Here is a 27,549-nt window from a genome sequence, read left to right as displayed (position 1 = left end):
ACAGATGAGATACAACCACAGTGTAATGTGAGCAGTTGGGGGTTAAGGGCGTTGCTCATGGGAACCACAGAGACGGGAGCAGGCGCCGCCCTTTCACTTTACCCACCCATCCTGTAGGTTCTGCGACAAGCAACCATGCAGTCACACGGGTTGCTGCTGCTCAGCTGCACAGTTGTCATACATTCATTTGCTTGTCAGGTCACATGGTGAAACGGTCATGAATGCATCTCATATTGGATTTTTCATACGTGGCTCAGAATACTCTTTTACTGAGGCAGTAGCTGTGTCTTCAGCATGTGTGTACTTCCTGTATGCAGAAGAAGCCTCTTCTGAACCGCACCGACACCAGGGAGCTGTATTCAGTCATTTGTTTCACTGACACGCCTGAGTGCTCCGGAAAGTAGAAGAGAGGGATTCACACACCAAATATTCCCACTTAATGCTGTGTTTATGTGTGTGTGTGCGTGCTTGTGTGTGTTGTGGTCTGTGATTACAGCTTCATTAAACCATCTCAGGCCTAATTGCAGAGCGGTGGCGTGCTTGGCAGGCCCTGCCTGCGGTCTAAAGAAAGCACATTAAAGTGATTCATTTGTAGCTCATGCACAATGACAAACAAACGCACGTACGGCCATGACCCCTGTGTTTACATACATGCAGGCGCTCACAGGCTGAGCTCTTTAGATTTTGGCCTGGGTCAGATATGTTTTCCATGAGGTCTTTTCCTCCTTCTCCGCAGGTGAACTAAGCCTAATTAGGCATCAAAGGTCACAGAGCTGACCCAGTGATACTGTGTGTTAAGGCTTCAATAGTTCACCCGTCCACTGTTCCACCAGCAGGGGGTACCAAACTCAAAGTGCTGGGGTGTGTCCAAACACATCACACACTTCTTTCTTCTCCTCTGCGGCTGAAGGGATGACAGCAGCTGTGTTGATGTTCTTACTGGTTAAAGTGGTTATCACTTTGATCTGTGCAAATTGCAAAATTCACTGTGTCAGGCTTTTCTTTTGTGTCCTGTGACTATAAACTGGAGATCTTGGGCTCTGGGAAATTATGATGGAGATTTTATTGAACAGATGACTAATCCAGAAAATAAGCATCCCTGCAAAGTAATTGTTAGTTGCAGCCTCCACACAACTTAGATCTATAGATAGATACTTAATTAGTCCAGAGGGAAATTCAGGTATCCTGTAGCTTAAAGGACACATATAAAACCCACTACACACCACATATGATAGAAACGGAAAACACAGCAATGAACAGAGTAAAGAATAGGCATAAATAATTAAATATGCAACTTTACTGCACAGCAGTAAGTGTTATACAGATGGTGCAAAATAAATGTAATGCACATAGAAAAAGAGCTGTCTCTGTGAAGCATATGTATATGTAACAGTGACATAGTGAGGCTTATCCATTAGTATATTTCTCCTGGACAGATTGTTTTCATTGTGATAGTTGGGGTTATTAAACATGGGGTTGTGTGAGGTGCTTATCTATAGTCAGTAGGTTCAGATCAGCGCGCTGCTAGTTTAGAGAAGCAGCAGGAAGCACTGGCGCAGAAGCTGAGTGATGAGCTGCTGTGGACGGGGTCAGCAGAAAAATATGTTGAAGTTTGCGCTTTATTTTGAATATTTTCACCACTTTATCTGCAAGCAGCACTTTCCTTTGAAACTACATTCTTTTCAACCGTTGAACTACTGTGTTCCTACGCACAGGCGCCCCTACGCTGAGCTCAGACAGCTGATCTGTGTAGTGAGGTTGCATAGATTGTTTTATTGTCTTCAAAGTAATCTGTTAAGCTTTGTTCACAAGGAGGGTAATTTAGTTTAGCTAAGAAATAGCCTTATCTACGTCACCTCTAGCACTAGGTGCTTGTGGCTTACACTGTATAAATAGACATGTAGAATATCAGACATTTTCCTGATAAAGAAAAATAAGTGCTAAGTGCAAAGAAATGTCCATCCTGGTTAGAGTTATCAATACCTTTGGTCATTATGATAATAACCAAAGTGTGGGCTGCATGTGATATCAAGAACAGTCAAGCAACAGAACTTGGCATTGAATGTCCGGTCAGATTTCTAATCTTGTTTGCTTTGGTCAGAGTACATGACGTAAATCCTAATTTTGCCAGTTTTTGGGTTTATTTTATATAGTTAAAGTTTCTGTGCAGCTGCTTTATGTTAGAAAATGAAAATACCTGAAACGCAGCTAAAGTTTTTTGTAGAGATTAAGTAAATGTGTCGGAGTGATACGACGATGCAAAGTGCAGAAACTGATTTGCTTTCCAGTGGGAAAGGAACACATGCACACAGAGCATTGCCACCTTCTGATATAGATACGTATATATCCTCTTAATGAAACCGCACGGTGATGATGTGATAATGATGATGATGGGAATGTTGATTGGAGCTAATGATAGCGCTGCTGGGGCAGTTCTGAGGAGCCAACATTATTAACATTTTTTAGACACATGGGCCGATTTATTTCAACATCAGATTTAGTTTTTCCTCAGTCCCATTAACCTCATCTCTTTCTCTGCTGATGTGTTTCTTTTATTCTCTCTGAATACCCTCTTACCGCTCAGCCTTTGTTTTTTCGGCAGTGTTACATGTTACTCATAGAGATGGGATTTTCTCACAAACATGCATATATATGCACTTAAACACACAATCAGATTTTATCGCATTAAATGTCATTGTTTAACGGCATTATACTGTGTTTGAAGGCTTGAACCAGTTGGAAATTTGAATCATTTAGTAACAGATTAAAGAAAATGTGTGAATGAGTTTATGAGGTATTAAAGGTTGTCACACCTGTACCTGTCTATAGTACATGGGGTTTTTTTACTGTCTTGCTCCCCCTGCAGACAATCCCAGCTACTACAATCACTCCAGTTAATACGTCATAACACCAGTATGCAAATGTGAAACAATCATTGTCCTGTACTTCAATTGACTTTCACCCTCCAGTTACTGGAGCAGCCCTTTGGCTTGTGTTCACTGTAGCTACAGAGTAAAGAGATCATATTGTGTCAAAGGCCAGAATGAGTCTTTGGGGAGTTTGTGGTATGGCATTGACCTGGCAGGTGAACATAGGTGTGTGTGTATGTGTGTGTGTGTATGTGTATGTGTGTGTGTGTGTGTGTGTGTGTGTGTGTGTGTGTGTGTGTGTATGTGTGTATGTGTGTATGTGTGTGTGTGTGTGTGTGTGTGTGTGTGTGTGTGTGTGTGTGTGTGTGTGTGTGTGTGTGTGTGTCCTTTGCTCCCACCAAGCGCCCAACTCCCCATAACAGGAAACAGCGAGGTGAGGCCAGGGTTTATGGGCTAATATGCCCTCAAAGGAGCCTCTTGTTTTGAAACAGAGCTGCAGCTCTTCAGGCTTGTTTTCCATATTGGTCTGGCGTGGAACGATTTGACCCTGGCACAGGGGCAGGAAAACATGACACCGGCTGGAGCTTTGAACGCCGTGGGGACGGGCGAGGGGCTGCCAGTGCCCCCACCCCTCCTCTGGGCTAGGCAGAAACAGGTTGGGCATCCATGCCAACTGACCGCCACAGTGCTCAACCTGCAGATGCTGAAAACTATCTCTAGTGCTAAGACAAAAAATCTTTTTTCTAAAACTCATAAAACATTGTTTAGATGTTTAGCACCATTTTAAAGCCCATCCAATTTAGTTTCAGGTAAAAATCAGAGATGGAAGTGAGAAGTGTAGAAATCTAAATTAATTAATTGGGGCAAGAAATGGTTAAAAATGGCTGTGATTGGTTTACACCTTCTTCACCACATGTCAGTCTTTTTTTTGACTTGTCACAGCAGGAAAAGCTCAGGTGTAAATTATAAAATTATTAATAGTTGAATTTCATTATCATAGCTTACTGGGATATTTTGTTGTTAGTAACAACTGTGCTTTTCTTAGTAGTGATGAGTAAATAACTGGTCAACATGTCTGTTGAAAAAGGCCTTTTCAGCAAATGTGAAATGACAGCTACAGTGGACTCTATGAAAACTGAGCAACCTCCATCTGCTGAGACGGGGAAAAGAGTTAGTAAGTTCATTTTGAGTTAAAATAATTTGCTCAAATCACTGTCCATAGATCCATAGATATTAAATATTTCAAGTTTCATGTTAAAGTGTTTTCTTCCAAGTACACTACCATTGTTTCCCAATCATTTCTACACAGTATTTTGCATCATAATGCAAGTTTGGACATTTTGAAATAAACCCCCCCTTTTAAAACTGGAACTCAAAATTCACATAGCTGGGAGGACAATAAAAACATGGTTCTGGTCAAGCAAGTTTCAAATTCCATCAAATCTGCAATGATATCACAGTGAAATAAATGCCCCAACCACCCCAGAGGCAGAGACTTCGGACTTCACTAATGCTCATGATCGTTAAAAACGGATCTTAGTTTCTTACTATTTCATACAGCAGCCATAGCTGGCTTCCTGGATACATACTCCATTTTTATTGATCTGTTTTTAACAATTAATAGAAAAGTTAGCATCTAAATGAGATGATATTGATTTGGTTTAAGGCAGACTTATATGGCTCAGGTTCACCACTATTATCAGCTCCGTCTCCTGCAGCCCTGTTTTCACGACCATCAGTTTGTCAGGACTGTGGGTCTATCAGCTTATTTTTCTTCTCCCCCCCCCGTGGCCATAACTCACCTAATGTCACTTTGATGCAACAAAACAGAGCAATGAAGTCTCTGTATTTTACAGCTTGTTGTTCTCCATTTTGGAGTGTAAAGCTTCTAAGCACAGGTTCGTTGACTTTGCTCCACGGCAGACTTGGCCCACCTGTACGGTCTCTGATGGCGGGGCCTAAAACATCACCGTCCCTGCCTGGCTCTCAGTGCAGGTTCCTGGGTGTCCTCCAACCTCTAGCCCCTCCTAAACCCCATCTCCTCTGCTCCCTGCCCTCCACCTCCACTGTTACCCCCCAGACCTGGAGAGGAAGCGTAGTGCTGGCATGCTGGCAGTGTGAGCACATATGTGTGTGTGTGTGTGTATAAATGTGTGTGTGCACATATGTGAGGGGGATTGAGCGATGAATGTCATGACTGGTTCGGAATTTTCCAGAGCGCTCCAGAATGTGCGGTCGGAAAGTCTGAGCAGGGAAAAGAGACGAGGAGTAACATGGGTGAGGGGAACAAGACCTTATTGACAGGGCTCGCTCTCTCACACACTCTCTCACATACACACACACACACACACACACACACACACACACACACACACACACATCGGCCCTGCGTCTGGCAAAAGCTCCTGATTCATGTGGATGTTACACCTAATGATCCCAGGCCTCAGTATTCAGCTCCAGTGTGCAGGTTTCAGGAGGGTTGTGTTCCAGCACCCTGAAAGACTTTTATTTATTTATTTTTTTTTTTTCATCCACATCACGTCCATTAATGTGTCACAGATTTAACAATGTGTACATTTTCACTTTCCAACTGATCCCCTCAGCAGCCAGTTTCCCAAGAGATTTCCCCTTTCCCCTTAAAACAGCTGATGGTGTTTGATACGACCGTACTGTGCAAAGGTTTTAGGCACCAAATGTAAAGTGAGGACGCTTTCTAAAACAATATATATATTTTTTTATTTATCCGTTACAGTCATAGACAGTTCAGTAAACAGAAAGAACCTGAATCAAATCAGTATTTGCTGTGACTCTGTGGGGGCCGGACCACCTGCAGCAGGACTGCTTGTCTTCTGGTCTCTGAAGACCGTTCTTTATGTGTGTGTGTGTGTGTGTGTGTGTGTGTGTGTGTGTGTGTGTGTGTGTGTGTGTGTGTGTGTGTGTGTGTGTGTGTGTGTGTGTGTGTGTGTGTGTGTGTGTGTGTGTGTGTGTGTGTGTGTGTGTGTGTGTGTGTGTGTGTGTGTGTGTGTGCGTGCGTGCGTGCGTGCGTGCGCGCGTGTGTGTGTGCGCGCGTGTGTGTGCGCGTGCTCATTGTCCTGCTGCAGAATGAATCTGGGCCGATCAGTGACTCACCTGCTAGAGCGCGTATTAGTCCTAAACGCAGCGGCCCGGGCTCGAGTCCCACCGGTGGTCTTTTGCTGCATGTCATCCTGTCTCTCTCTCACTGTGGCTTTAATAAAGGCATGAAGAAAAAAAGCGTGAACCTGGATCGATCAGACGCCCCCCTCATGGTGTTATGTGATAAATAAGAATCTTAACTTCTGAAGTGCCTAAAACTTTGCAGTGCTGCTCATTTAGGCATGTGTTGACATAATCATTAATGTTAAGAGGAAAACAAGTCACGTGGTTTACCTGTTCATCAGAAAATGGCTTAACTGCTATTGAGTCTTGAGACCATCTCAAGACACCCCTCATCCTAACCCTCATTTTCTGTTTTTGCTTGTCGCCACCATTTTTCATTTCTCTTTTTTTTAAGCCACATTGTTTCAGATTTACATTTAGCAGATGTTTTATTTTGTGTTTTATTCAGATTTTTTTTTTTTTAAAACTACAATGGCACTCAGTAGAGCGCATACCGCCGCCAAGGCCAAACATATTCTTCCACCAGATCTGGATTATTATCTGGATTGAAGTTGTACAAACTCACAGATCTCAACACCATTAATATGTTTGATTTTTTACATCAAGATCCAAATGGAATTTGACAAAAACATTGAAAAATGCTGCACTAAAATCTGACAGGGTCTTCCCCGGCTCATGCCCCATCTCTCCACTAACTTTGGTGCACATTGGCTCCCTACTTTTTGCTTAAACCTGTTGACAAGCAACCAAACAGACAGACAAAAAACCCTGGTCACGAACTGTGGCTATATTATGTCATATAATTTTGCTATTAGACGGCAGTTATTAGTGGTACCGGCCTGCCTGTGTGTTTAACTGTGTTTGGTTTCAATGAAGCATCGGTTTATGCTCTCCTTGGTTTGTAAAAACAAAAAAACTAATGTAAGAACAACAAAGTTTGTCTCCCAAGAGTCTGTGAATCATTTGCACTTGGTGATATCTTGAATTCACTTGAATTCACTGCCCTGACTTGGGTGGTGAATGTTATGGTAGCACTGCAGTGATTCAGTCGGAAGAAGACAATCTAATCAATATGTCTGAACCACACACTTGTGTATTTTAAAATGCTATTTTATAGGTTTTATATATATGTATAAATTTTGTTGTCTTCTGTCTTTTCAGGATGGTTCCTACCTCGCTGAGTTCCTGCTCGCAAAAGGCTACGAGGTGAGAGAGAAACCGAGACTGCCGACTGAACAGTACCATGAATCTTTTCTTAGGAAGCGTAGACACACACAGTTACACACAAATGAATCCAGACACTCATGAATGCCAACATACACAGACGTACACAGAGCGACATTCCCTTGATAAGCAACATCCAGTCACAGCAGTGTGTGGGAGCTCCGGAGGGATTGTGACGTAACGTGACAGTCCAGCCTTATGCGTGGCGTGACTCACATCTCACCCTGATTAGACCCTTTCTGTACCTCTGGCCTGTTAACCCCTCACCCTTTACCCTGAGGTCGGACCATTAACAGGGAAATAGCTGTTATTATACAGCTGTACGAGTGAGGTCACTAGCTTTCACCTGCTGTGGCATGTGTTCTCAGGAGTGGATGGATGCAGAGGTTAACAAGCTGTTTCTGACTGACTCAGGCTGCATGTGCGGGTTCCACACCCCTGAAAAGCCCATACGTTCAACACACTTGCATAAACATGCATGTTGCACCAGAGCTCGTTGTTGTTTTCCTGACAGTAGCTGCATGACTTCATTTCCCTTTAGATGTGTAGCAGAAAACACACACACACACACACACACACACACACACACACACACACACACACACACACACACACACACACACACACACACACACACCTTCATGGCAGCCCGGTCAGAGTCACAGACAGCAGAGAGGAAGTGGACTGGATCCAGGTTGGAGATGCTGATGTGATGTGGAGTGGGGGTCGGGTGGTGGGAAAGGGGAGGCAGGGGGGCAGGGGGGTGGGGGTGGGGGTGGCATTAAAGAGGAGTGCACATGCAGGCAGGAAGTGCACAGTGAATAAAGGAAGTCAGGTCAGGGCACAGCGTCCTCCCACTAATGGACTCCCCTTAGATCTGGTCCTGTTATCTTCCCTGAGCAGAGCTTCCTCACACTCTCTCTCACACACACACACACACACACACACACACAAACACACAGACACACACACACCCCCTCCTCAGAACATGGAGTACAGATCACAGGGAGCATTAAAAACACCGTCAGCTCGAGCTATGAGACACAATATTGTTCTATCAACTGAAGAAAACATTCAGACTGGTGACAAATTAAAGGGAAAAGCTGAATAAATGAGTGGGAAACACAATGAATACAGATGCTTCCACACAGGTGCACTGCAAGGTACAATAAAGCAATTAACCAGTCATGCCACGTCCAGTCATGCTGTGTGGCAGGTATAAAACAGCTGAGCAGGCCCAGCTGATTCTGATTTTGTATTAAGATAGATAGGTAGATACTTTAAAAGTAATTTTTTGGTCATGTAATTGAAAGGACAGTGAGTATTGACAGGAAATGCAGGAACATGACACGCAGCAAAGAGTATGACCAGCCGGGAGTCGAACCGGGGACTCGCTGCTCTGGGCATTTACCCCCACATGGTATGTGCCCTAATGATTTGGCTATCGGGTTACCCCAGGTAGATCCTTTGTCAATCCTTCGGGATTAACAGTTTATTAACAAGAAAGAATCCCGAGGAAAAATCAGATAGCAAGATGTGTCACTACAAATCAATACAAAGTTGTTCTGAGTGATCACCTTTATCCTACGATGAGACATTTCTGCCCCGATGTGAGTGGTCTCCTCCGGGACGACAATGCCGCCATCCGTAGGGCATGTAGGGTGAATCATATACCCAGTTGAACACCTATGGGAGATTTTTGAGCGACACGCACTCCAACGCCATCATCAAAACACCAAACGAGGGAACAGTAGGAAGAAGGGTGTTCAGCCTCCAGTAGGACACATGGTGGCCCCAACACCTTACAATCACACTTCATGTTGGGTTTTTTTGTTTCTTTAATTTGTCATCTGTCTGTAGGTCAAAAGTCTATATAGAACTAGACCATAAAAGTTGTTGTGTGTCAGAGTTTCCCATCCTGCACTGACTCAAGGGTCTCAGTGAGCAGTGTTGTTTATTCTTTATTTGCATTCTCAAACATTTGCATTTAAGTGTTTGTTTGCTTCAGCTGTGATTCTGTTCACAAGGTCGGGGGATATAGATGTTAAAGAGGAATCCATTTTCAACATCCAACATCTTACTGAGACACTTTATGTCGGTTTTTCCTTTCCGTTGTTACCAGTCTGTAGTCTGGGTCCAAAGATCTCTTGAAGATGAGAAACATTTTAAGGATACTATGTTATATTTGATAACTTTTAAATCTGTTCTGAGAAAGTACTGGATTGTAAATCAGGGAAAACAAAATAAAAGTATAAGAAAAAAATTACATTTTAAACTGAATCATTTAAGCAAAATACAGAAAACATGACAAACTGTTATCATGTATTGTGTCTAAATTCAAAGACAAAGAGTGTTTGATGTGGCACAGCGTTTATATCTCTCCCTCAAATGTAAAATGAGCCCTGGAAGGACAGGCCAGTGCTGTCACGAAAAGAGAAATATGACTCTATTTTGTGTATTAAATTACCAGATTTTATGACCACATTGTCCCAGTTAAGTAGGACGTATTTGTAATATCCTTGATATCATTGGGACAGGAACGGCTGGTTTCTTATCATCATTATGTGTGTTGTATTGGAGGTTTGAGATTTACAGCTCTTTGCTTCATTTTTACCAAAACTGAAAATTGTCCAAATGCGAACTGATGACAACCAACTGCTAACTTTGATTAAAATGAATCTGATCTTAAAAAAAATTTTTCTAATGATGCTAAAACTTGCAATGGATAATAGATGTGTTAAATCTGTTAACTAAAGTTTCTTTTATTTTGTGTGATTAATTAGATCATTGTATTTTTTATATATATATTCTTATTATGAAGCCTAAATGTGGAATAAATCTCCTTGTGTCTTTTTCTCTCAGGTTCATGGTATTTTGCGTCGTTCCAGCTCCTTCAACACTGGTCGCATTGAGCATCTTTACCAGAACCCCCAGACACACACTGAAGGCAGTAAGTGTCAGTGCCAGTGTCATCTGCAGAAAGGGTTACAAACCTTTTTTTTTTATATATTCACTATCATGTTACGAATATTAAATCTAATTTCTTTCGCTTCATTTATGTTATTATTGGTAGCGCACAGAGGTGAGAGGAAATGAGGAGGTGACAGATGAGGACAACTCATGAGATGTTGTGATTTACACTGTCAGTATATTAGACTCTCAGGACACCAGGATATCTTTAACGATGATGAATAACCTCTTCAACAAGTTGGAATTTCTGTGGAAAGAAATTGTTTAATCACGTTGATCTGTCTTTGTTCCAACTAATAATATAAGTTCAGTACTTCTTTGTCACAAAGAACATTCATGAAGTTTGGTTCTTTTATGACTTTATTATGGGTTAACAGAAAAATTGACTAAATCTGCTGGGTCAAAAATATACATACAGCAACATGAATTAGCAATTTTGGTGACTTAGAAAGTTGTGTCAATGAAATGAGCTTCATAGCATGGCCTCTTAACTTCTTGCGAGTGATTATGAGTGACTACAGCAGGTGACTTCTCTGAGGCCATTTAAATAGGGCTCATTGGATACAAACACCCACAAACGCTACAATGGGAAAGTCAAAGGAGCTCAGCATGGATCTGAAAAAGCGAATCATTCACTTGAAGGAGTCAGGAAAGTCACTTGGAGCCATTTCAAAGCAGCTGCAGGTCCCAAGAGCAACAGTGCAAACAATTGTTTGTAAGTATAAAGTGCATGGCACTGTTTTGTCACTGCCACGATCAGGAAGAAAACGCAAGCTATCACCTGCTGCTGAGAGAAAATTGGTCAGGAGGGTGAAGAGTCAACCGAGAAGCACCAAAAAGCAGATCTGCCAAGAATTAGAAGCTGCTGGAACACAGGTGTCAGTGTCCACAGTCAAGCGTGTTTTACATCTCCATGGACTGAGAGGCTGCCGTGCAAAAAGGAAGCCCTTGCTCCAAAAGCGGCACCTTAAGGCTCGACTGAAGTTCGCTGCTGATCACATGGACAAAGATAAGACCTTCTGGAGGGAAGTTCTGTGGTCGGACGAAACAAAAATCAAGCTGTTTGGCCACAATGCCCAGCAATATGTTTGGAAGAGAAAAGGTGAGGCCTTTAACCCCAAGAACACCATGCCTACCGTCAAGCACGGTGGTGGTAGTATTATGCTGTGGGGCTGTTTTGCTGCCAATGGAACTGGTGCTTTACAGAGAGTTAATGGGATAATGAAGAAGATAACATAAAATCATCAGCCCGAAGGTTGGGTCTTGGGCGCAGTTGGGTGTTCCAAAGGGACAATGACCCCAAACACACATCAAAAGTGGTAATGGAATTGCTAAATCAGGCTAGAATTAGGGTTTTAGAATGGCCTTCCCAAAGTCCTGACTTAAATCCCATTGAGAACATGTGGACAATGCTGAAGAAACAAGTCCATGTCAGAAAGCCATCAAATTTAACTGAACTTGCACCAATTCTGTCAAGAGGAGTGGTCAAAGATTCAATGAGAAGCTTGCCAGAAGCTTGTGGATGGCTACCAAAAGTGCCTAATTGAAGTGAAAATGGCCAAGGGACATGTAACCAAATATTAGCACTGCTGTATGTATATTTTTGACCCAGCAGATTTGATCACTTTTTCTGTTAACCCATAATAAAGTCATAAAAGAACCAAACTTCATGAATGTTTTTTGTGACAAAGAAGTATCTGTTCCAGTCACTCTATCAGAGAAAAATCAGACTTGTAGAAATAACTGGAAACTCAAGAGAGCCATGACATTATGTTCTTTACAAGCGTATATAAACTTTTGACCACAACTGTAGATCATAGAAAAACATCTTCTAAGGAATTAGTCACACTAGAGCGTAGTTGACTTATCACCTCAATTGGCCGTAAGTGAGATTATTTCAATGAGGCATCACACTTTCAGATCCGTGATGCCTGAGTCTGTTCAAAGCACACAAAGAAAAATAGAGCACAGCTGCTCAGTTTTATTCTTGAGTCTGATATTAGACATAACAAGAAAAAAAAATAAACTAAACAAAGTCATGGTTGTTGAATATGTGAAGAATCAGTAAAACGTGAATTACAGCAGAAAGTTTCTTGTTTTTAGATATGAAAATGAAAATCTATGTTTGAATGTGTTGGTATTTAAGTGAGTCCCGGGGCCGGTTTCACAAAGACATCTCACACTGGTCTGTAGTGTTGGACCCTTCTTAATTGTGCTCATAGATCAGTCTGATGTCAGTCACAAAAAATAAAGACTGACTCATTTTAAGCCAAAGTGTTTCCATGGTAACAATCATTGACATGTGTGCTGACCAGTAACACCTAACAAGAAAAAACAGGAAAACATGGCTCATATATGTGGTTTGATAACATTGTTATGGAGAGAGCAAAGAGAAGGGAAAGAGTTTTTAGCAGTCGCACCAGTTTTTTTCCAAATCAGATTTTTCTTATTGTTTCACTTTTCTCTGAATTTCCAAAGTAAAACGTCCTTGTAACTGTTGAATTCTTCCTAAAAACAAACATTTCCTGCTGGAGTAAATGGAGCTCAGTGGTTGGATGTGGTTCCTCAGTCGACCATTTTTTTAATTTAATTAAAAAAAAAAAAAGTCTCAATTTACCCAGAATTCTTTGTACCACACTCCAACTTAAGATGGTCAAGAACTAAACTGCTTTGTGCAACGGATGAATTTAGACTGTTTGTTATATCTAAGCCACAGTCAAAATCTGTCTTTGTGAAATCGGCCTCTGATGTGCATGTGCATTAATCAGTGAGTGATTGTGCCGCTCTCTGTCAGACATGAAGCTGCATTACGGCGACCTGACTGACAGCACATGTCTGGTGAAGATCATCAACCAGGTGAAGCCGACGGAGATCTACAACCTGGGCGCTCAGAGTCACGTTAAGGTAGAGTGATCCAACCTGCCCCCATGAATCCTTAGTCAGAGTCTGTCCAACAACACACCTTTCTGTTACAACCTCTCTGATAAACATCAGAGGTGGAAAGTCACGAAATACATGTACTCACATTACTGTATTGAATACTTTTTTTGTGTATTTTGTATTTTTTAAGTACAATTTAAAATCGGTATTTTTTATTTTACTTGAGTACGTTTTGACTCAAGTATTGTACTTAGTTACTTTATAAATCCACTGGCGCGTGGACAAGCTAGGTTAGTGGGCACGAAGTCTTTAGTCTACCCTCACATCCCACACAAAGAAAGTAACTAAGTAACTTTTACTTAAAGTACATTTCAAATGAACTACTTTTTACTTTTACTTGAGTACATTTTCAGATGAGTACTTTTACTTCTACTTGAGTAATATTTCAAGTATTGGTACTTTTACTTGAGTACAATATTTTTGTACTTTTTCCACCTCTGATAAACATAGTTAAATTTCCCTGGAAGTCCTGCACCTGTGTTTGTTTTGAAGAGCAAGACAAAGGGTAAGAGCTGATAAACGTCTTGATAACAGCGAATATGAATATGAATTCCAACAATACGCTGTTATCACAGTGAATTTGAAACCAGACCAGAATAGTGTGAGGGAAGTTGTTTAGTCACTTCCAAAGGAAAACTGGTTTCAGCTTTATGACCTGAAGTACTTGCCCTGACAGTGCTCAGAGTTCTAGTGACGTGTGACCTGAGACCTGATGACAGACGTAAAGTGAGACGCTGGCAGGGTTTCCCTTTTAGATAATTATCTGGTTTGATTTATTTGCAACCCTTCACAGGAAACAATTTGTGTGTATTTTTATGTTCAGAGGCACGCTATCATCACATGATGATTTGACAGTCCTCTTTTTATTGGTGCCACTGTGTTGTAACAGTGGCTACTCTCCCTGGGGTCCCCTTAAATTCACAAACAATTCTTCAGTGTCAACAGATACGTCAATACACATCCATATCACTCATACTCACAAACACCAACTCGAAACCTAACACATACTATAGCTCTGTTTAAATTTAAATTTACTTTCTTAATAACTGAGAAAAAAACTTAACAATTCAATCTACAAAAAAAGATAAATGAAAATAAATAAGTGTGTCCATTTCAATTTCAGAAAGTTTGATGAACATAAAATTCCTATAAACAAGAAAGTCAAAGTGCTCCATACTCTTCCTTGTGTAAACAATTAGTCTTTTTTTTTTTTTTTTTACTTTTATTTGATGATCCTTTTTATTAGAAATCATAATGACACCAGAACGCCTGGTGCCTAATGACTCTTTTATTCTCCTTGCGGCTCTGGATTGGTCTCTCTATATATATATATATAATGTTTTTAATGTTTTAAAAACATTTTAAAAATCACTGTGATACGCCAATGATAGGAACTTTTATGTTGTCACCGGCCTGAGCACCTTGCTGCAGGGACCGTATCGGATATTTGTTTGTTTTCTCAGTCTGATTGCTCGTTAAAGGTCACATCCATTGCAAAAATAAGTATGAAAATGGATAGCTGGTTAGCAACACGAAGAATTAAAATGAAAGCGAGTCAACAGACAGGTGGTGAATTGACATGTCATCTCGCCTGTCAAACAAAAAAGAAAAAATGATCTTCTCCTGCTTTCAGTTCAAACATGAATGTATGATCGTTGTCATTAAAATAAACAGTGATCTGGAGTTTGGGCACCATACTGTTATGGGGTCGGATGTGGGTCACCAACATCTTTTTAGATTTTCAAGTGGGCCGTGGTGTTGTCTCCTCGGGCGATTTCGTTCACACCACATGTTGTCATCTGGTCCGCTCTTTGATTAAACACTATTGTCTTTTGGAGCATTGGAACTGATTACCTAGTATCTTAAAACAATGTTCAAACCTTTATAAGTTTATTTTCATAGTTAATCTTATAAAAATTGTAGCCAGTGACTTCCTGGAGAAAAAAAAAAAAAAAAGCTATAAAAATTGAGTCATGCTTTGGAAAGGCATCAGCGGTAATTTGAGGTTTTAATGCTTTGCAGTTAATGGGCTTACACATGCAAAAATGCAACATGTAACACTGTCAGCAAACTACCTGAACTCTCCAACACTTTTTTCTCTTTCATGCTGTGTTTTTCACTACTGCATCCAAATGTCCAGTAAATGAGTAAAGACTCCTCATCTACTTAAATTCCATATCTTTATTTGTCATGTCAGTTTGAAACCCACCGAATGCCACTTCAGCAAACATCGTCAGCTGTGTTTGAGCGCTGGAGTCTGTACGGTCAGCGCTGACTGCTGCTGTAAACGGTTAACAGCAGATGATGTTAAAAAAAGGGACTTTCAGTTCTGGGAAGTGAGCAGCTCATGTGCGGAGGATGCTGGAGCTGATGGGACAGGAAGTAATGTTTTCTTGGATGGGTCAGTCTGTGCCACAATGTCCCTTTTGTCTCGGAGCTCCGCGGTGATCCCAGGAGATCCCTCGGCGCCACCCTCCCCCTCCTTCAACCCCTCCAAACTGGGATCTGACACACAGTCTCCAGGCAGCACTGATCCTCCCTCGCCATGGTGGTTTGGGTGGGATATGGAGCCAAGAGCTTAGTCAGATCATAGATAATAAGGCTATTTGTAATGTGAACATGAGACACTGCTTTTCAATGGTAGCAGTTTCTTAACAAAACCCGTCCGTTTTTGGATGAGATTATTTTAATACTATCATTCAGTTTAACCCAGTTTTAGAAGCCCTGAGTAAAACAGGCAACATGCACATCACTTGGCTACAGTATCAGTTTATGCTGAAATGACAAATTGATTATGAGATTACTAAACTAACAGAGAATTATAGTTATGTTAATCTTTTAATCCCTCATAAAAAAATACCAATGGCACAGTAAATTTACAATAAAACTATAAAACCAAAACAATGAGCTAAAAGGGGCTAGACGTTGGGTGAATTCTTTGCAGGGTTTTCACTGTTATAACTTATATCATATGTGTTAATTTGATTTAGTGGAGTTTTATAGTTAAAACTTGAGTCTCTGGAAATGCGAGATGGGCAGTTGTCATTGTTCTTATAGGAAAGGCAAATTTATTTGCATAGCACATTATGAGACACAGAGGTCATTCAATGTGCTTAACAGAAATAAAAGAAGCATAAAAACAGAAGTAAAAAGCATAATAAGAAAGCAGTATAAAAACAGAGCAGAGGAGAACTGAGCAGCTTTTAGCTTCCTTTTAAAGCCAGTTACGGTTTGGGCAGATTTGATCTGCAGTGGGAGCTGGTTCCAGCAGGGGGCAGCATAATGGCTGAAAGACATTTCACCCTGCTTAGTTTTAACTCTGGGCACCAGTAACTGACCAGCTCCTGTGGATCTTAGAGTCCTATTAGGCTCATATTTCTCTAAGTTAGATACAAAGTCCCTGACCCTAGCTATGTTATTGAGATGCCAAAACTCAGATTTAGTTAAATACCGAGACTGTTAACACGGGTTGTTTTTAAGTTTTTAATGCTGTAGAATCCAGGTAGGCGCTAAGTCGCAACCTTCCTTTGTTCCCAAATAGAACTATCTCAGTCTGTCTTTAATTGAATATAGGCTGAAGGATGAGTTGCTTAATAGATAGATAGATTATTCAATACTGGAAACTACCATTTGATGACACTAGTATATGTAAGATGCTACATCCATGCTAAATGCTCTGTGAGGCAGAGGCGCTTTGAGCTAAGTGCTAACATATCTTAATTTAGCATGTTAGCATGATAAAATGAGCTAATTAGCACTAAACACGAAATACATCTGAGGGGTAATGTAAATGCCAGTTGTTTTGCAGGTATTTGATCATAAATCATAAATCAAAGTACTGGACAAATTAAAGATTTGACCTGATGAAGGTGGTGGATGAAAGTTAAAGGATCATCAGAGTCACTAAAATTCATCCTTAGAGGCACATTGATATCTCTATCCAATGTCTCTATACATTTCACGCAAAATCACAAACTGTCAATCTGATGGTGGTGCTAGAGAAAAGTCAAGGGATCAGCAAGGTCGGTAGGATTCTTCCTCTGAGGACCATGAACGCTGGTACAAAATATAATCTCAATCTGACCAGTAGTTGTTGAGATATTTCACCCTGGTCATGCTGCTAACGTGGCCACATAGTGGGACTAATAATCAAGAAAGGAAGAAAGACAGACGATGAGAAGCGAGTGGGAGAATGAGTGAAAAGAATGATGACTCCTCTCTCCACATCCTTTGTGGTCAGAGGCCGTGACTCTGCTCCCACCTCCCACATGGCAGATCATCCACAGGCCACACACACACTCAAGAGTGACAGAAAATCCCTCTATACCTGTACAAGGCTGTCCTGTGTTTATTTGTTTCCACACCAGTAAACCTGGCTCTGGCAGCTCCTTACCACATGCTGCCCGCTCTGAACAGCTGAGCCTGCTGGATTACTGGCAGCAGTGGTGTGGAGCAATTTCCAGTCTGTCCCACCACAGAGGGAAAAGATCACTCACACCGGCTACTCAGTTTTCTCTCTCCTCCTCGCCACCAGCCCTCTCCGCGCTGCTTTCTTACAGGGAATCCCTTCTGAGTCCAGCTTGTTCATCAGACTCATCCAGGGAGCTTGAGTTGTAGTATTGGTTTTGAGATGGGGTCTGTGTGTATGTGTGTGTGTGTGTGTGTGTGGGTGCTGGTTTCCGCTGTAGAGATTCAGAGAACAGAGAATGGAGTTGAGGTTATTTTGTAATGCTGCAGGGGCGGAGGTGGACAGGGAATAGTGTATGGACACTGGAGGACCAGAGAGGCAGCCAGCTGCAGTATCAAAAGCAAACTAAACAGAAGGGACTTTATGTATTTTCTTTGTGACTGTAGCAGCAGAGGAGCCGATCAGTTTGATCTTTGTGCTCAGGCATCTTTCCCCAAAGCAATATTCCAAATACGTTATGATAACCCACGGGAAACATGGCCAAAGACTTTATGAATGAGGTAGTAAAAACAGTATTTTCTTTATTAGTCTGTGGCGGATTGTTTGTTATAGTGCTTCACACTAACTCAACTAGTGGAACCGAGGGACGGCGATGGTTCGTTGCCAATTTGCAGCATCCGAAGAGCGTTTCTGTACTTTAAAGTTGTTGTTGGAAACTGAAGGTGGTGTCCGACACTGTGGTGGGAGTTTGTCCTTACAGAAAAATCACATGAATTTCACATGTACAAAAATCACACGTGACCGCATGTTTTTTTTTTTTTTTTTTTTTTGCACATGTGAAATGTAACATGTGAAAACATGTTAAAATCACATGTAAAATGTGTGGAACATGTGCTGGCATATGTGTGAAGCCCATTCAAATTCCCATGTGAAACCCATTAAAACCAATTAAACATGTGAAACTTAGGTTCACATGTGAAGTCACAACATGTGAACTGAAACATTTCATATTTCAGTTCACCATTTCTAAAATTACCAAAGCTGAGCTATTTCTAATGTAATACACACGACCAACCATTTGGTTTAGAGTTTGTTGGCAGTAGTGGATGGAAGATTCTGAAAAGTTGGCAAATTTGGTCACTGGGAGAACTGTCGTCGTTGCTGAAGTGAATTAATACTCAGAAGATCAGTCTCTGATTAAAAAGATGATAAACTTCTGTCTTTTGTCTTTTAAAGGTCTCATATTGTATAAAGGACTTTTATAAATGACTGTGATCATATTGCTATTCTTTAATGTCAGTGTTGCTGGTGTGTAGTTTGTAGCTTTTGATGACCAAAAGAGACTGGACCGGTCAGAATCTTTATTTTGTGTGCAGGCCTTCAAAGTGGAAACTCTAATGTGTTACTTGTTTTATATGGTGTATGTTGCTAGAAATACCATATAAACAAAGGCACCTGGATGATTTTAACATCTTTGTTCTTATTAAACAATAACCTGTCCAGATGTTTCAAAAAGTAGTTGTAATTATTCATGCATTATTTATCTTTTGACAATAATAAGAACTGAATATTTTGGAAACTGCGCTCGTGAAATATGTATGAACAACGGACCCGAATGGGGAAGCGCTCGCAGCCTGCTCAAAGTAATCTGCTTCAACATGATCCCATTGTGTTCTCCAACTGAAGTGCTTCACGGGAAAGACACGAACAAAACCACTCTGTGTGTGTGTGTGTGTGTGTGTGTGTGTGTGTGTGTGTGTGTGTGTGTGTGTGTGTGTGTGTGTGTGTGTGTGTGTGTGTGTGTGTGTGTGTGTGTGTGTGTGTGTGTGTGTGTGAGAGCGTGTGTGTGTGTGTGTGTGAGAGAGCGTGTGTGTGTGTGTGAGAGAGCGTGTGTGTGTGAGAGCGTGTGTGAGAGCGTGTGAGCTCTCCCACCTGCAGATGTCACATGAGACACACAGGGGGACGGGCTGAATTATTAACACACCTTGCTGATGACATTAGGAGGAGGAGGAGGGGGAAGATGAAGAGACAGAAGGTGGAAAGAGTATGGGGGGGGGTATTTATAATGAAGATACAGTGGGGTTTCACTTCTTTGTGTTTAATGGCTTTTGAGGACAAAAGTACAGATTGCACTCGGGAGACAGACTTCCTTCATCTATATCCTGCGTTATCCATATCCGAATTCCTCCCCAAGAAGACATCATCACACCATTATCTTCTTACAGCCGCTGTCTCTCTCTCTCTCTCTTTCTCTCTCTCTCTCTCTACCCTTTAGTCTCTCCCCCATCCGGGTTTGCAGAAGCTCCCACGCCGGAGACACACACACACACACAGGATTTAACACGCCTGTTTCCCCACAAAGCTCCGCACTGTTTGTTCGGCGTGTTGATGCGTTTATCGGCTTAAAGCGGCGCTTGTGCAGCCTGCCAGCAGTTTACTCTCATACACAGGCGGTAATACCACTACTTACTACAGTTTGCGGACATGTTATGCAATCCGTGTAGCTCGTTAGTAATGTGATTCACTTGTTTTGACTCGCTGCATGACATCCAGTTGTGTGTCATGTGTGGGTGAGAGGATACTGCAGTTTATTTGGACCCAGATTTCCTGCTTAATAGCTCAACTAATTGTTGACACTTGCCAATTTTGCTCAAAAATAAATAAATTAAAAAAAAGCATAATGTGACTTTCCAGGAAAAATGTCCAAATTTGGGAATTTTTATTTTCAGATAAACTGAAGCATTAAATTCTCCTTTTGGAGTTGAGATCATTCATTTGAGGATAATAAAGTTTTCTAAAAAATCTGTTGGATTATGTCAAAAAGCATTGTCTTGAGGCTTAAAATTCATGAGAAACATTTTTTTTCAAAGGACAGCAACAATAAATCCCAGGACTTTCCTGCTTCTTAGGCCAATAAAACAGTTTAAAAGCTCATTGTATTATGTAAAAAATGCACAAAGCTCAAAACAAAACTGATCTTCTTTTGTCATGAAAAGTTACATTCCTGCTGCTTAGGCTGTTAGAAGCTTTAAAAACTGTTAGATTATATCTAGAATGCATTGTCACAAAGTTTAAAACATGACTTTTATACAACTTTTAAACATGGCTTTACTGTACAGTAACAATCATTTGGTAAATTTCACTCCAACTTCTTTTTAGGCCTAATAACCCCTTTTAAAAACCAGCTATATTAGTGCAAATATGCGTTTTACTGGACTTTAATTTTATGAACGTTAAATTTTTTTTCTGGAGCATAAAAGTTGATTTTTGACCTAGTTTGACATCTGAAGAGTCTGAGAAAAAACCTAAAACTGATGAAGACCGTGAGATGTGGAAAAAAAGTGGTTTGTGGTTTTCACAGACAGTGGCAATCATTTCGAAAATGAGAGTTCTCGTAGTTCTTGGGCTGAAAAAAACCCTTTAAAATGCACTGTCTCTTGAAACAAGACCTTTGTTCATAAAGGGCTGACACGTTAAGGAAACCCGGCTTTAATATAACAGTGAGAATAATTCTGTAAACTTCAATTTTCCAGCTTCTTATGGTTAAAAAAAAAAACAAACCATTGAATCTTTTTCAAAAATGCATCGTCACACATGAGAATGCTCCTTTCCTTCATGAGAAGCTGAAATTTTGAAACCATAGAAGATTATCACAAGAGTTCATTAATACAAACAGGATTTTTCCTTCTGTTCATGAAAAGTGTTGGAGAAACCCGGCGTTCAGGAGACAGCGGTGATGGTTGTGTAAACCCCTCTAGTGAGTGATGAGCGGTCTCGTCTCTGTAACAGCCCACTGGCCCGGTTTACTCACTCTCTGATTGGTGTTTACATTACCGCCGTCCAATCAGCCGTCAGTGGCACGCTTGCAGCCGAGTGTGTATCTCGCTGCGATAAAGACTCGCCTGGAACCAAATTAGCAGCATTCCCCACTGAAGCGTGTGTTTTCTGTCTCTGAGGACTCATTAGCTGCGTGAGTGCGGTTTGTGTGTATTTAAGGTGCCATGTTTTCCATTGTTTAAAAAAAAAAAAAAACTGCCTTTTAGGATCAGAATCCATGTGGTTTTGGCCCCCCGAAGAGATACAGTATAATCTCCGGGTCCTCGTTCGCTCATGTGTCCCGCCTATCGAATGAGCAGAAACAGGCCTGCGTTGTGTCGGTGGCCTGTTAGTCAGCGGTCACAATAGCTCCCTGACCAGGCCGATCCCTGTTTTTGAAAGGTTAGGCCTCCATACAAGGCAGCGCGCCTCATATACATGTGTCCAAAGTGAACTTTAGCTTAAGAATAGACTTTTCTGTGCCAAGAGAAACAAGTCTGCACTTTCCTCGTTCGGAGTCAGGGAATGTTTTGTGGTTGTGCTTTTGTCGGTCAGATTTGTTGCTCCACTCATGAGTCAGTTCTTTTTCTGTTTTCCAGCAAGGTTGTAACACATGGAAACATGCAGTTTGGGAAAGGAGAGGGGCGTGCGTGTGTGCGTGTGCGTGTGTGCGTGTGTGTGTGTTTGTGTGTGTGTGTGTGTGTGTGTAGGGGGGGGGGCTTTTTGAGGTTTGTTAAGTAAATAGACTGAGCCAATAAATAGTCTCACAAAGCTAAATATGATTGTCTGTAAGTTTGCATCTTAAATCAAACCCCAAATATTCTACATCAACTGTCTCGTTCGTGTGACATTCAGAAACCAAAATAAACTGTGCAGATGTAGTTTCACCTGTGAGTTGTAGATGGCAGCAATGAGCCACTGTGGACGAGTCCCCTCACCGTTCCACTCAGGACTGTCATCAAGTATTAAACTGCAGTGGGTCCCAGTCAGACCTGAGGTGTCAAAAAAACTCAGATGGATCCAACTTTATCAATTAATTAATTAATTTAACTTTTTAAAAATCAAAGCACAAAAGAGACAACAGTATTATCATAAGAAAAATGAAACGAGTGCTTCAACAATTAGTAAATGAACTGATTAATCAATAAACATTAATTGACGCTAGGTCATCGATTAAGCAAAAATGCTAACTATTCAGTGTTTCAAGCTTCTCATATGTTTCCATTTGCCTTTATCTCTGCTTTATTTTGGGTAAATTTCATATCTAAAGGATGCATCTTGATCATAGTAATCAGGTTTATTGAGTTTATATTTATTTAATTATTAAAACAACAAAAGAAACATACACATAAAATCACGATAAACAAAAGTAAGTGCAATTTTGATAACTGGGTAATCGATCATATTCATCATCATTCATCATATATCGATCTTTGTTTAAGTCATTTAATGAGTAAAAAATGTCTCTGTTTAAATCACTGTAATTGAATCTCTCTGGATTCTGGACTGTTGGGTTTGACAAAATAAGAAATTTAAGACTGCAGACTCCCTCTGCACTAGCTTCAGTGTCTCAGTGGTTTTGACTTTGTTTTGATGGTAGAAGCTCAGGACGAGGCCCTCTGCAGGTCAGTCTGTCACACTGCCGGTCTTCAGTGGGTAAAGAGATGAGAGGGCGACACGGTTCAGGCCTTCTGCCATTCAGCTTGCGTTTGTTCTGCAGCTTTTTCAGTCAAATCTGTAAAATGTCTGTCAGGAGCGAGATCTGAAGAAATAGTTGGATTTCAGCTGCATCACTGTTTTCCCTCATCTGCTGCATCATCTCCTCTTTCCCTCCCCCTCTAACTTTCTTCCTCCCTCTCGCTTCATGTCATTTCTTCTACCTTCACTTCAGCGATGATGGACTGACAGTAGCCTGCAGCGTGTTTGTCATTATCACAATAAACACAAAAAGCTGGGATCGTGAGCTTAATTAGTTCGGTGTAGTTTGGGAGAAGGGAGAGCCGAGGTGAGGAGACGGTAACCAGGGATTACACTAAATATTTATGAAACTCATCAATCTTCCTGTTGCTATGTCCTCCAGGGAGACGTTTGGCAATAATAATAATAATAATAATAATGATCAGTTTCATACTGGATTTTCTGTAATGATTTATCAGGGGCTCTGCTGGTTTTATGATCAGTGAACAAGGCCTGTCGTGTCTGAAGAGATTCTTCACCAGCCAGATCCAAGTAATCTGGCTTTGTGTGAATGTACTGCTGCATGACAAGGTTTTTTCTTCCTGATAATTAGACCTAACCTGAAATTAAAGTCGTAACTTTTTATGGTGTTGATCTCATCATAATATCTATAAATATAAATATCTATGCTTAAATAAATACTTATGTATAAGGTTGCTGAAAGAGAGGTGTCAACCTGCAACTCTTTTTCTGATTGGAAACTTGTAGACTGAATGACAGATGCAGCCAATTTGTTTTAAAGGTTTAACCAACGACAAAGTATGTAAGAACAGCACTTCCTCATCTTTTATCATGAACTCTTTGTAATGATCTGCTGATCACATTCAGAACATTTCAGAAGTTATAATAATAAGTTCAAGCCTTGAAAAGAAGAATCACCGGTTCGGCTTATTGTTCACTTACCTCGTCAGATTGAGTGTTTTGGGATCGTTGCTTGCAGGGCTGCAACCATGAGTCAGTTAAGGGGTTAGTTGAGTGACATGAAAATAATCAGCTTCTATAATTGATTTATAGTTTCATTGATTTTTCAAGCAAAAAGTGAAAAAATATCAAAGTTATCTTTTCCAGCCTCTTAAATGAGACGATTTGTTTGCTGTTTATCATCCGCCCCACATGCATCACATTTAGATTGGTGTTGATAGTTTCTGATGAGTCACATGGTCTCATCTCTCAGTGGTATAATAAACCACCACTGAACTTCTTGGGTTAAATGTGGCTGTTACCGGTGTAGCAAAACATACATGCATGTGTGTGTGTGTGTGTGTGTGTGTGTGTGTGTGTGTGTGTGTATATATATATATATATATATATATATTTATGAGCAATAAACATAAGTCAAAATCAAGATACTAGTAACTGTTGTCACTGAACAAAATTCATATGATATGTTTAATTACTTTTAAACAAGTGAAGAACTAATTGAACAGATTATTCGGCACCAGTTCAGTTCACTCAAAATTTGATGGCAGAGTGATCACTCACTTTTTTCTTTGAATCTCTTTTTTATTGCTTTTATAAATGATGAGCATACAAAAACACATACAACCCCCCCCAACATACAAAGTAAGTAGATAAGTAAATACAATATAAATACAGCAAGTAAACAAATACAATATATTTTACAATATAATAAAGCTAGTAATGTATCTAGTTCTCGGTGTCCATCAGAGTGGGATATTTGTCCTATATAATCACATTTGCACTGAGGGTTCCTGTGGACCTCCAGCTCCTCTGCTACATATCTCAGAAAAGGTCTCCAGATATCACTCATACTTTTACATTGAAAAACGTAATGTTTTTAAGTAGTAGTATAATCTGAAACCTCCTTTTCAGTACAGTGACCTCTAAAAAGAAACTATCATTGAGAAGATGTATAAACCAAACATCTGGGCTAAATCAGCACAGACCTGTGATCATATTAATGACTTTGTGCACACTATACCACCGGTTTGTCTTAAACCTGACAGTGTTTGACTTTGTAAATAATCTTGAATTTATCATCAAGATTGATAAACTTCTTTTTTCTGTTTCATTTTGTTCTTATTTTTTATTTGGATCCTGGTATTGACTGGTCTATCAGGGATTTGTATTCTTTCTAGTCTGCTCTTTCCGTTTGTGTGTAAAATACAGAGATGAATTGCTTAAGAAATGGAAAGTAAATGTATGAAATATAATTTAACAAAGTGCGATATAATACGCAGCTCTACAGTTGTGTTTTGCAGCTTGTGGTAACTTTTTTGGCGACTGTTGCTACTAAAGTTGGATTTTTAAATAAAGAAAATCCAACACTTTAACTGAAAAGCCAGGAGAGATATTTCCCACACCTTCAGGCTGCATATACATATATATATATATATATATAATGAGCACATTTGTCATAGTTAAACTGAGTAGTGCGTATGATTTAGATATTCTCTGCTGCCCTTTTTTTTTACAGTCATTCGCTGCAGGGTTTGGTTTTGGTATTGACATTGTGGCTTCACTGATCTTCTCATGCCTAAGCTGCAGCCGTAACGTCGAGGCAACTGCACCCAGAAGTAACATATCTACAGTTTATGTTGCATGAAAGGTTTAATGCACACGCAGCTGTGTGCGGCTATGCGGATGGACATTTGTTCTAACTTCACCATGGTGTTTCCAGGAAAGGTGGTGTCTTCAAATCGCACCTGTGACACAAAACAGCCAAAACAACTTCACACAAAGACACAGATACGGCTGTATTTCTCTTTAGCGTGCATACATAGTGGTGTTTACATAGACATTATATCATGTGTACAAAGGGATTCGTGCAAGCAGACTCACTGAATATACATACCCACAAGCAGAAAGGCTTAGTGAAGATGTATGAAAAGATCTGTGGATTTATTTGCTCTGTTTTCACTTGTTTGTTTCAAGCGGTGGCTGCCAAACTGCACCTAGACTTTATTATTGCACCAGGAGGAAAATCAGTCATCATATCTCCATCTCCGTCTAATTACACCCTATCCTCAAACACCCACTCCGGCTGTGACACAGTGAAAAGATGCAGCCTCATTCAGACCCTCCATAAGTGACATAAGCTCATTACTCACAGTAAACACTGTTGCTAATCTGTGAACACAAGTCCTGACTGCTGCTGCCCACTCTCTGCCGTGTGCTCACACCCTCGTGGATACAACACACACACCAACACTTCCCCCTGCTAATGGCCTGTTTGTGTAATTCTGCAGTTTTGTTTGGATCTCAGTTGTACACCTCATCCAATCTATTGTTCCTAACTGTTCCAAAATGAAAAGGAAGATGTCCAACAATTCATGGATGAAAGGCAGGGCCCCCGAAAAAAAAAAAAAAAAAGGCAGCATAATGGTTATTTCACAATCTGTAAATTCCCTTTTAAGAGTGTCACAATCTGTAAACGTTTCAAAAGGCACTGTTCTCTTTATTATTTTGGCTCAGACTGCATGTGGGTGTGCTCCTTGTTCTCCGCATATGAACAGGTTTCTGTTGGGTAATTTGAGGATTGCAATCTATTCACTAAATCCTGCTGTAATCAGCTATGATCTCATTTGTTTGGATCACATCGTGGAGGGATGATCGGGGAACAAAAACAAGGAGACGAGAGACAGAGTTTGAATCAGGCTCAAGAGGATGAATTATGAGTGTAGATACTAATCTAGATGAGTCTAATTGTTTTAGTCTGTAATTGACTTAATGAAGATGTTTTTATACACAGTGTTGAGTTTTTTTTTTTTTTTTGTGCAGCTGCTTTGTGCATGTTGGCTGTTGCCTTAGCCTGTGTGTTTTAATTGAAGCTTTAAATCAGGCTGTCATACCTGTATAGAGGGTTGGGCCACTCTTCCCTTGTCTCCTGTCAGCCAAACAAACAGGCCTTTATTCTCGGAGAGAGAGAGCGGGATATTTAGGTACAATAACCAGCGAGCACAGCTGCTCAGTGAACTATTCATCAACGTCTTTTTAGATCACCTTATGTTGCCTCCAAGGGGCATGTGCTGGCTTTATTTTTGGGCAGTTTGTACAACTCAAACTTTTTCAATCATATCATAAACGACCACCACCTCCATCTGAACAGTCATCACAGTTATTTCCTACTGAGTCAGGGTGTGTGTTTGGACATCTGATCATCACCATCCTTTCAATTTTTCTGGCCGTCAACAAACTGGAAAGAATTTTCCAATCAAATTCTCCCATGAATCACCGACAGTGTTCCACAGAAGACAGTATTCACGTTCAGAAAGAACATTTTGTAGCTCAGTTAAGCACAAATAATAGAAAAAATCATAGAAGGCTAATGCTAATTATAAATTTAACTTTCTCATATTTTGTTTTCTATAACTTCTATAACCAACATTAATAACATCTTTGCCCTTCTGACACTAGAACATCTGGGCTTTTAAAGGAGCTATTTGTAAGTTTTGCTAATGCCAGTATTAGCATTAGCAGCTTGCC

The 27,549-nt window shown here is 40.5% G+C and overlaps 1 protein-coding gene across 1 annotated transcript in view; it reads left to right on the top strand.

Annotated features, from left to right (window-relative positions):
- gmds (GDP-mannose 4,6-dehydratase) overlaps nt 1-27,549 on the top strand; it is a 183,887-nt gene that overhangs the window by 8,475 nt on the left and 147,863 nt on the right. The window contains exons 2-4 of the mRNA XM_056378553.1: nt 7,170-7,214; nt 10,095-10,182; nt 12,997-13,106. Coding sequence (XP_056234528.1) covers nt 7,170-7,214; nt 10,095-10,182; nt 12,997-13,106 — 243 coding nt within the window. The remainder of the gene's footprint in view (nt 1-7,169; nt 7,215-10,094; nt 10,183-12,996; nt 13,107-27,549) is intronic.

The sequence above is a fragment of the Seriola aureovittata genome, chromosome 6, assembly GCF_021018895.1.
Source record: "Seriola aureovittata isolate HTS-2021-v1 ecotype China chromosome 6, ASM2101889v1, whole genome shotgun sequence".
NCBI classification, from domain to species: Eukaryota; Metazoa; Chordata; class Actinopteri; order Carangiformes; family Carangidae; genus Seriola; species Seriola aureovittata.
This window is presented reverse-complemented; position numbering and strand designations above follow the sequence as displayed.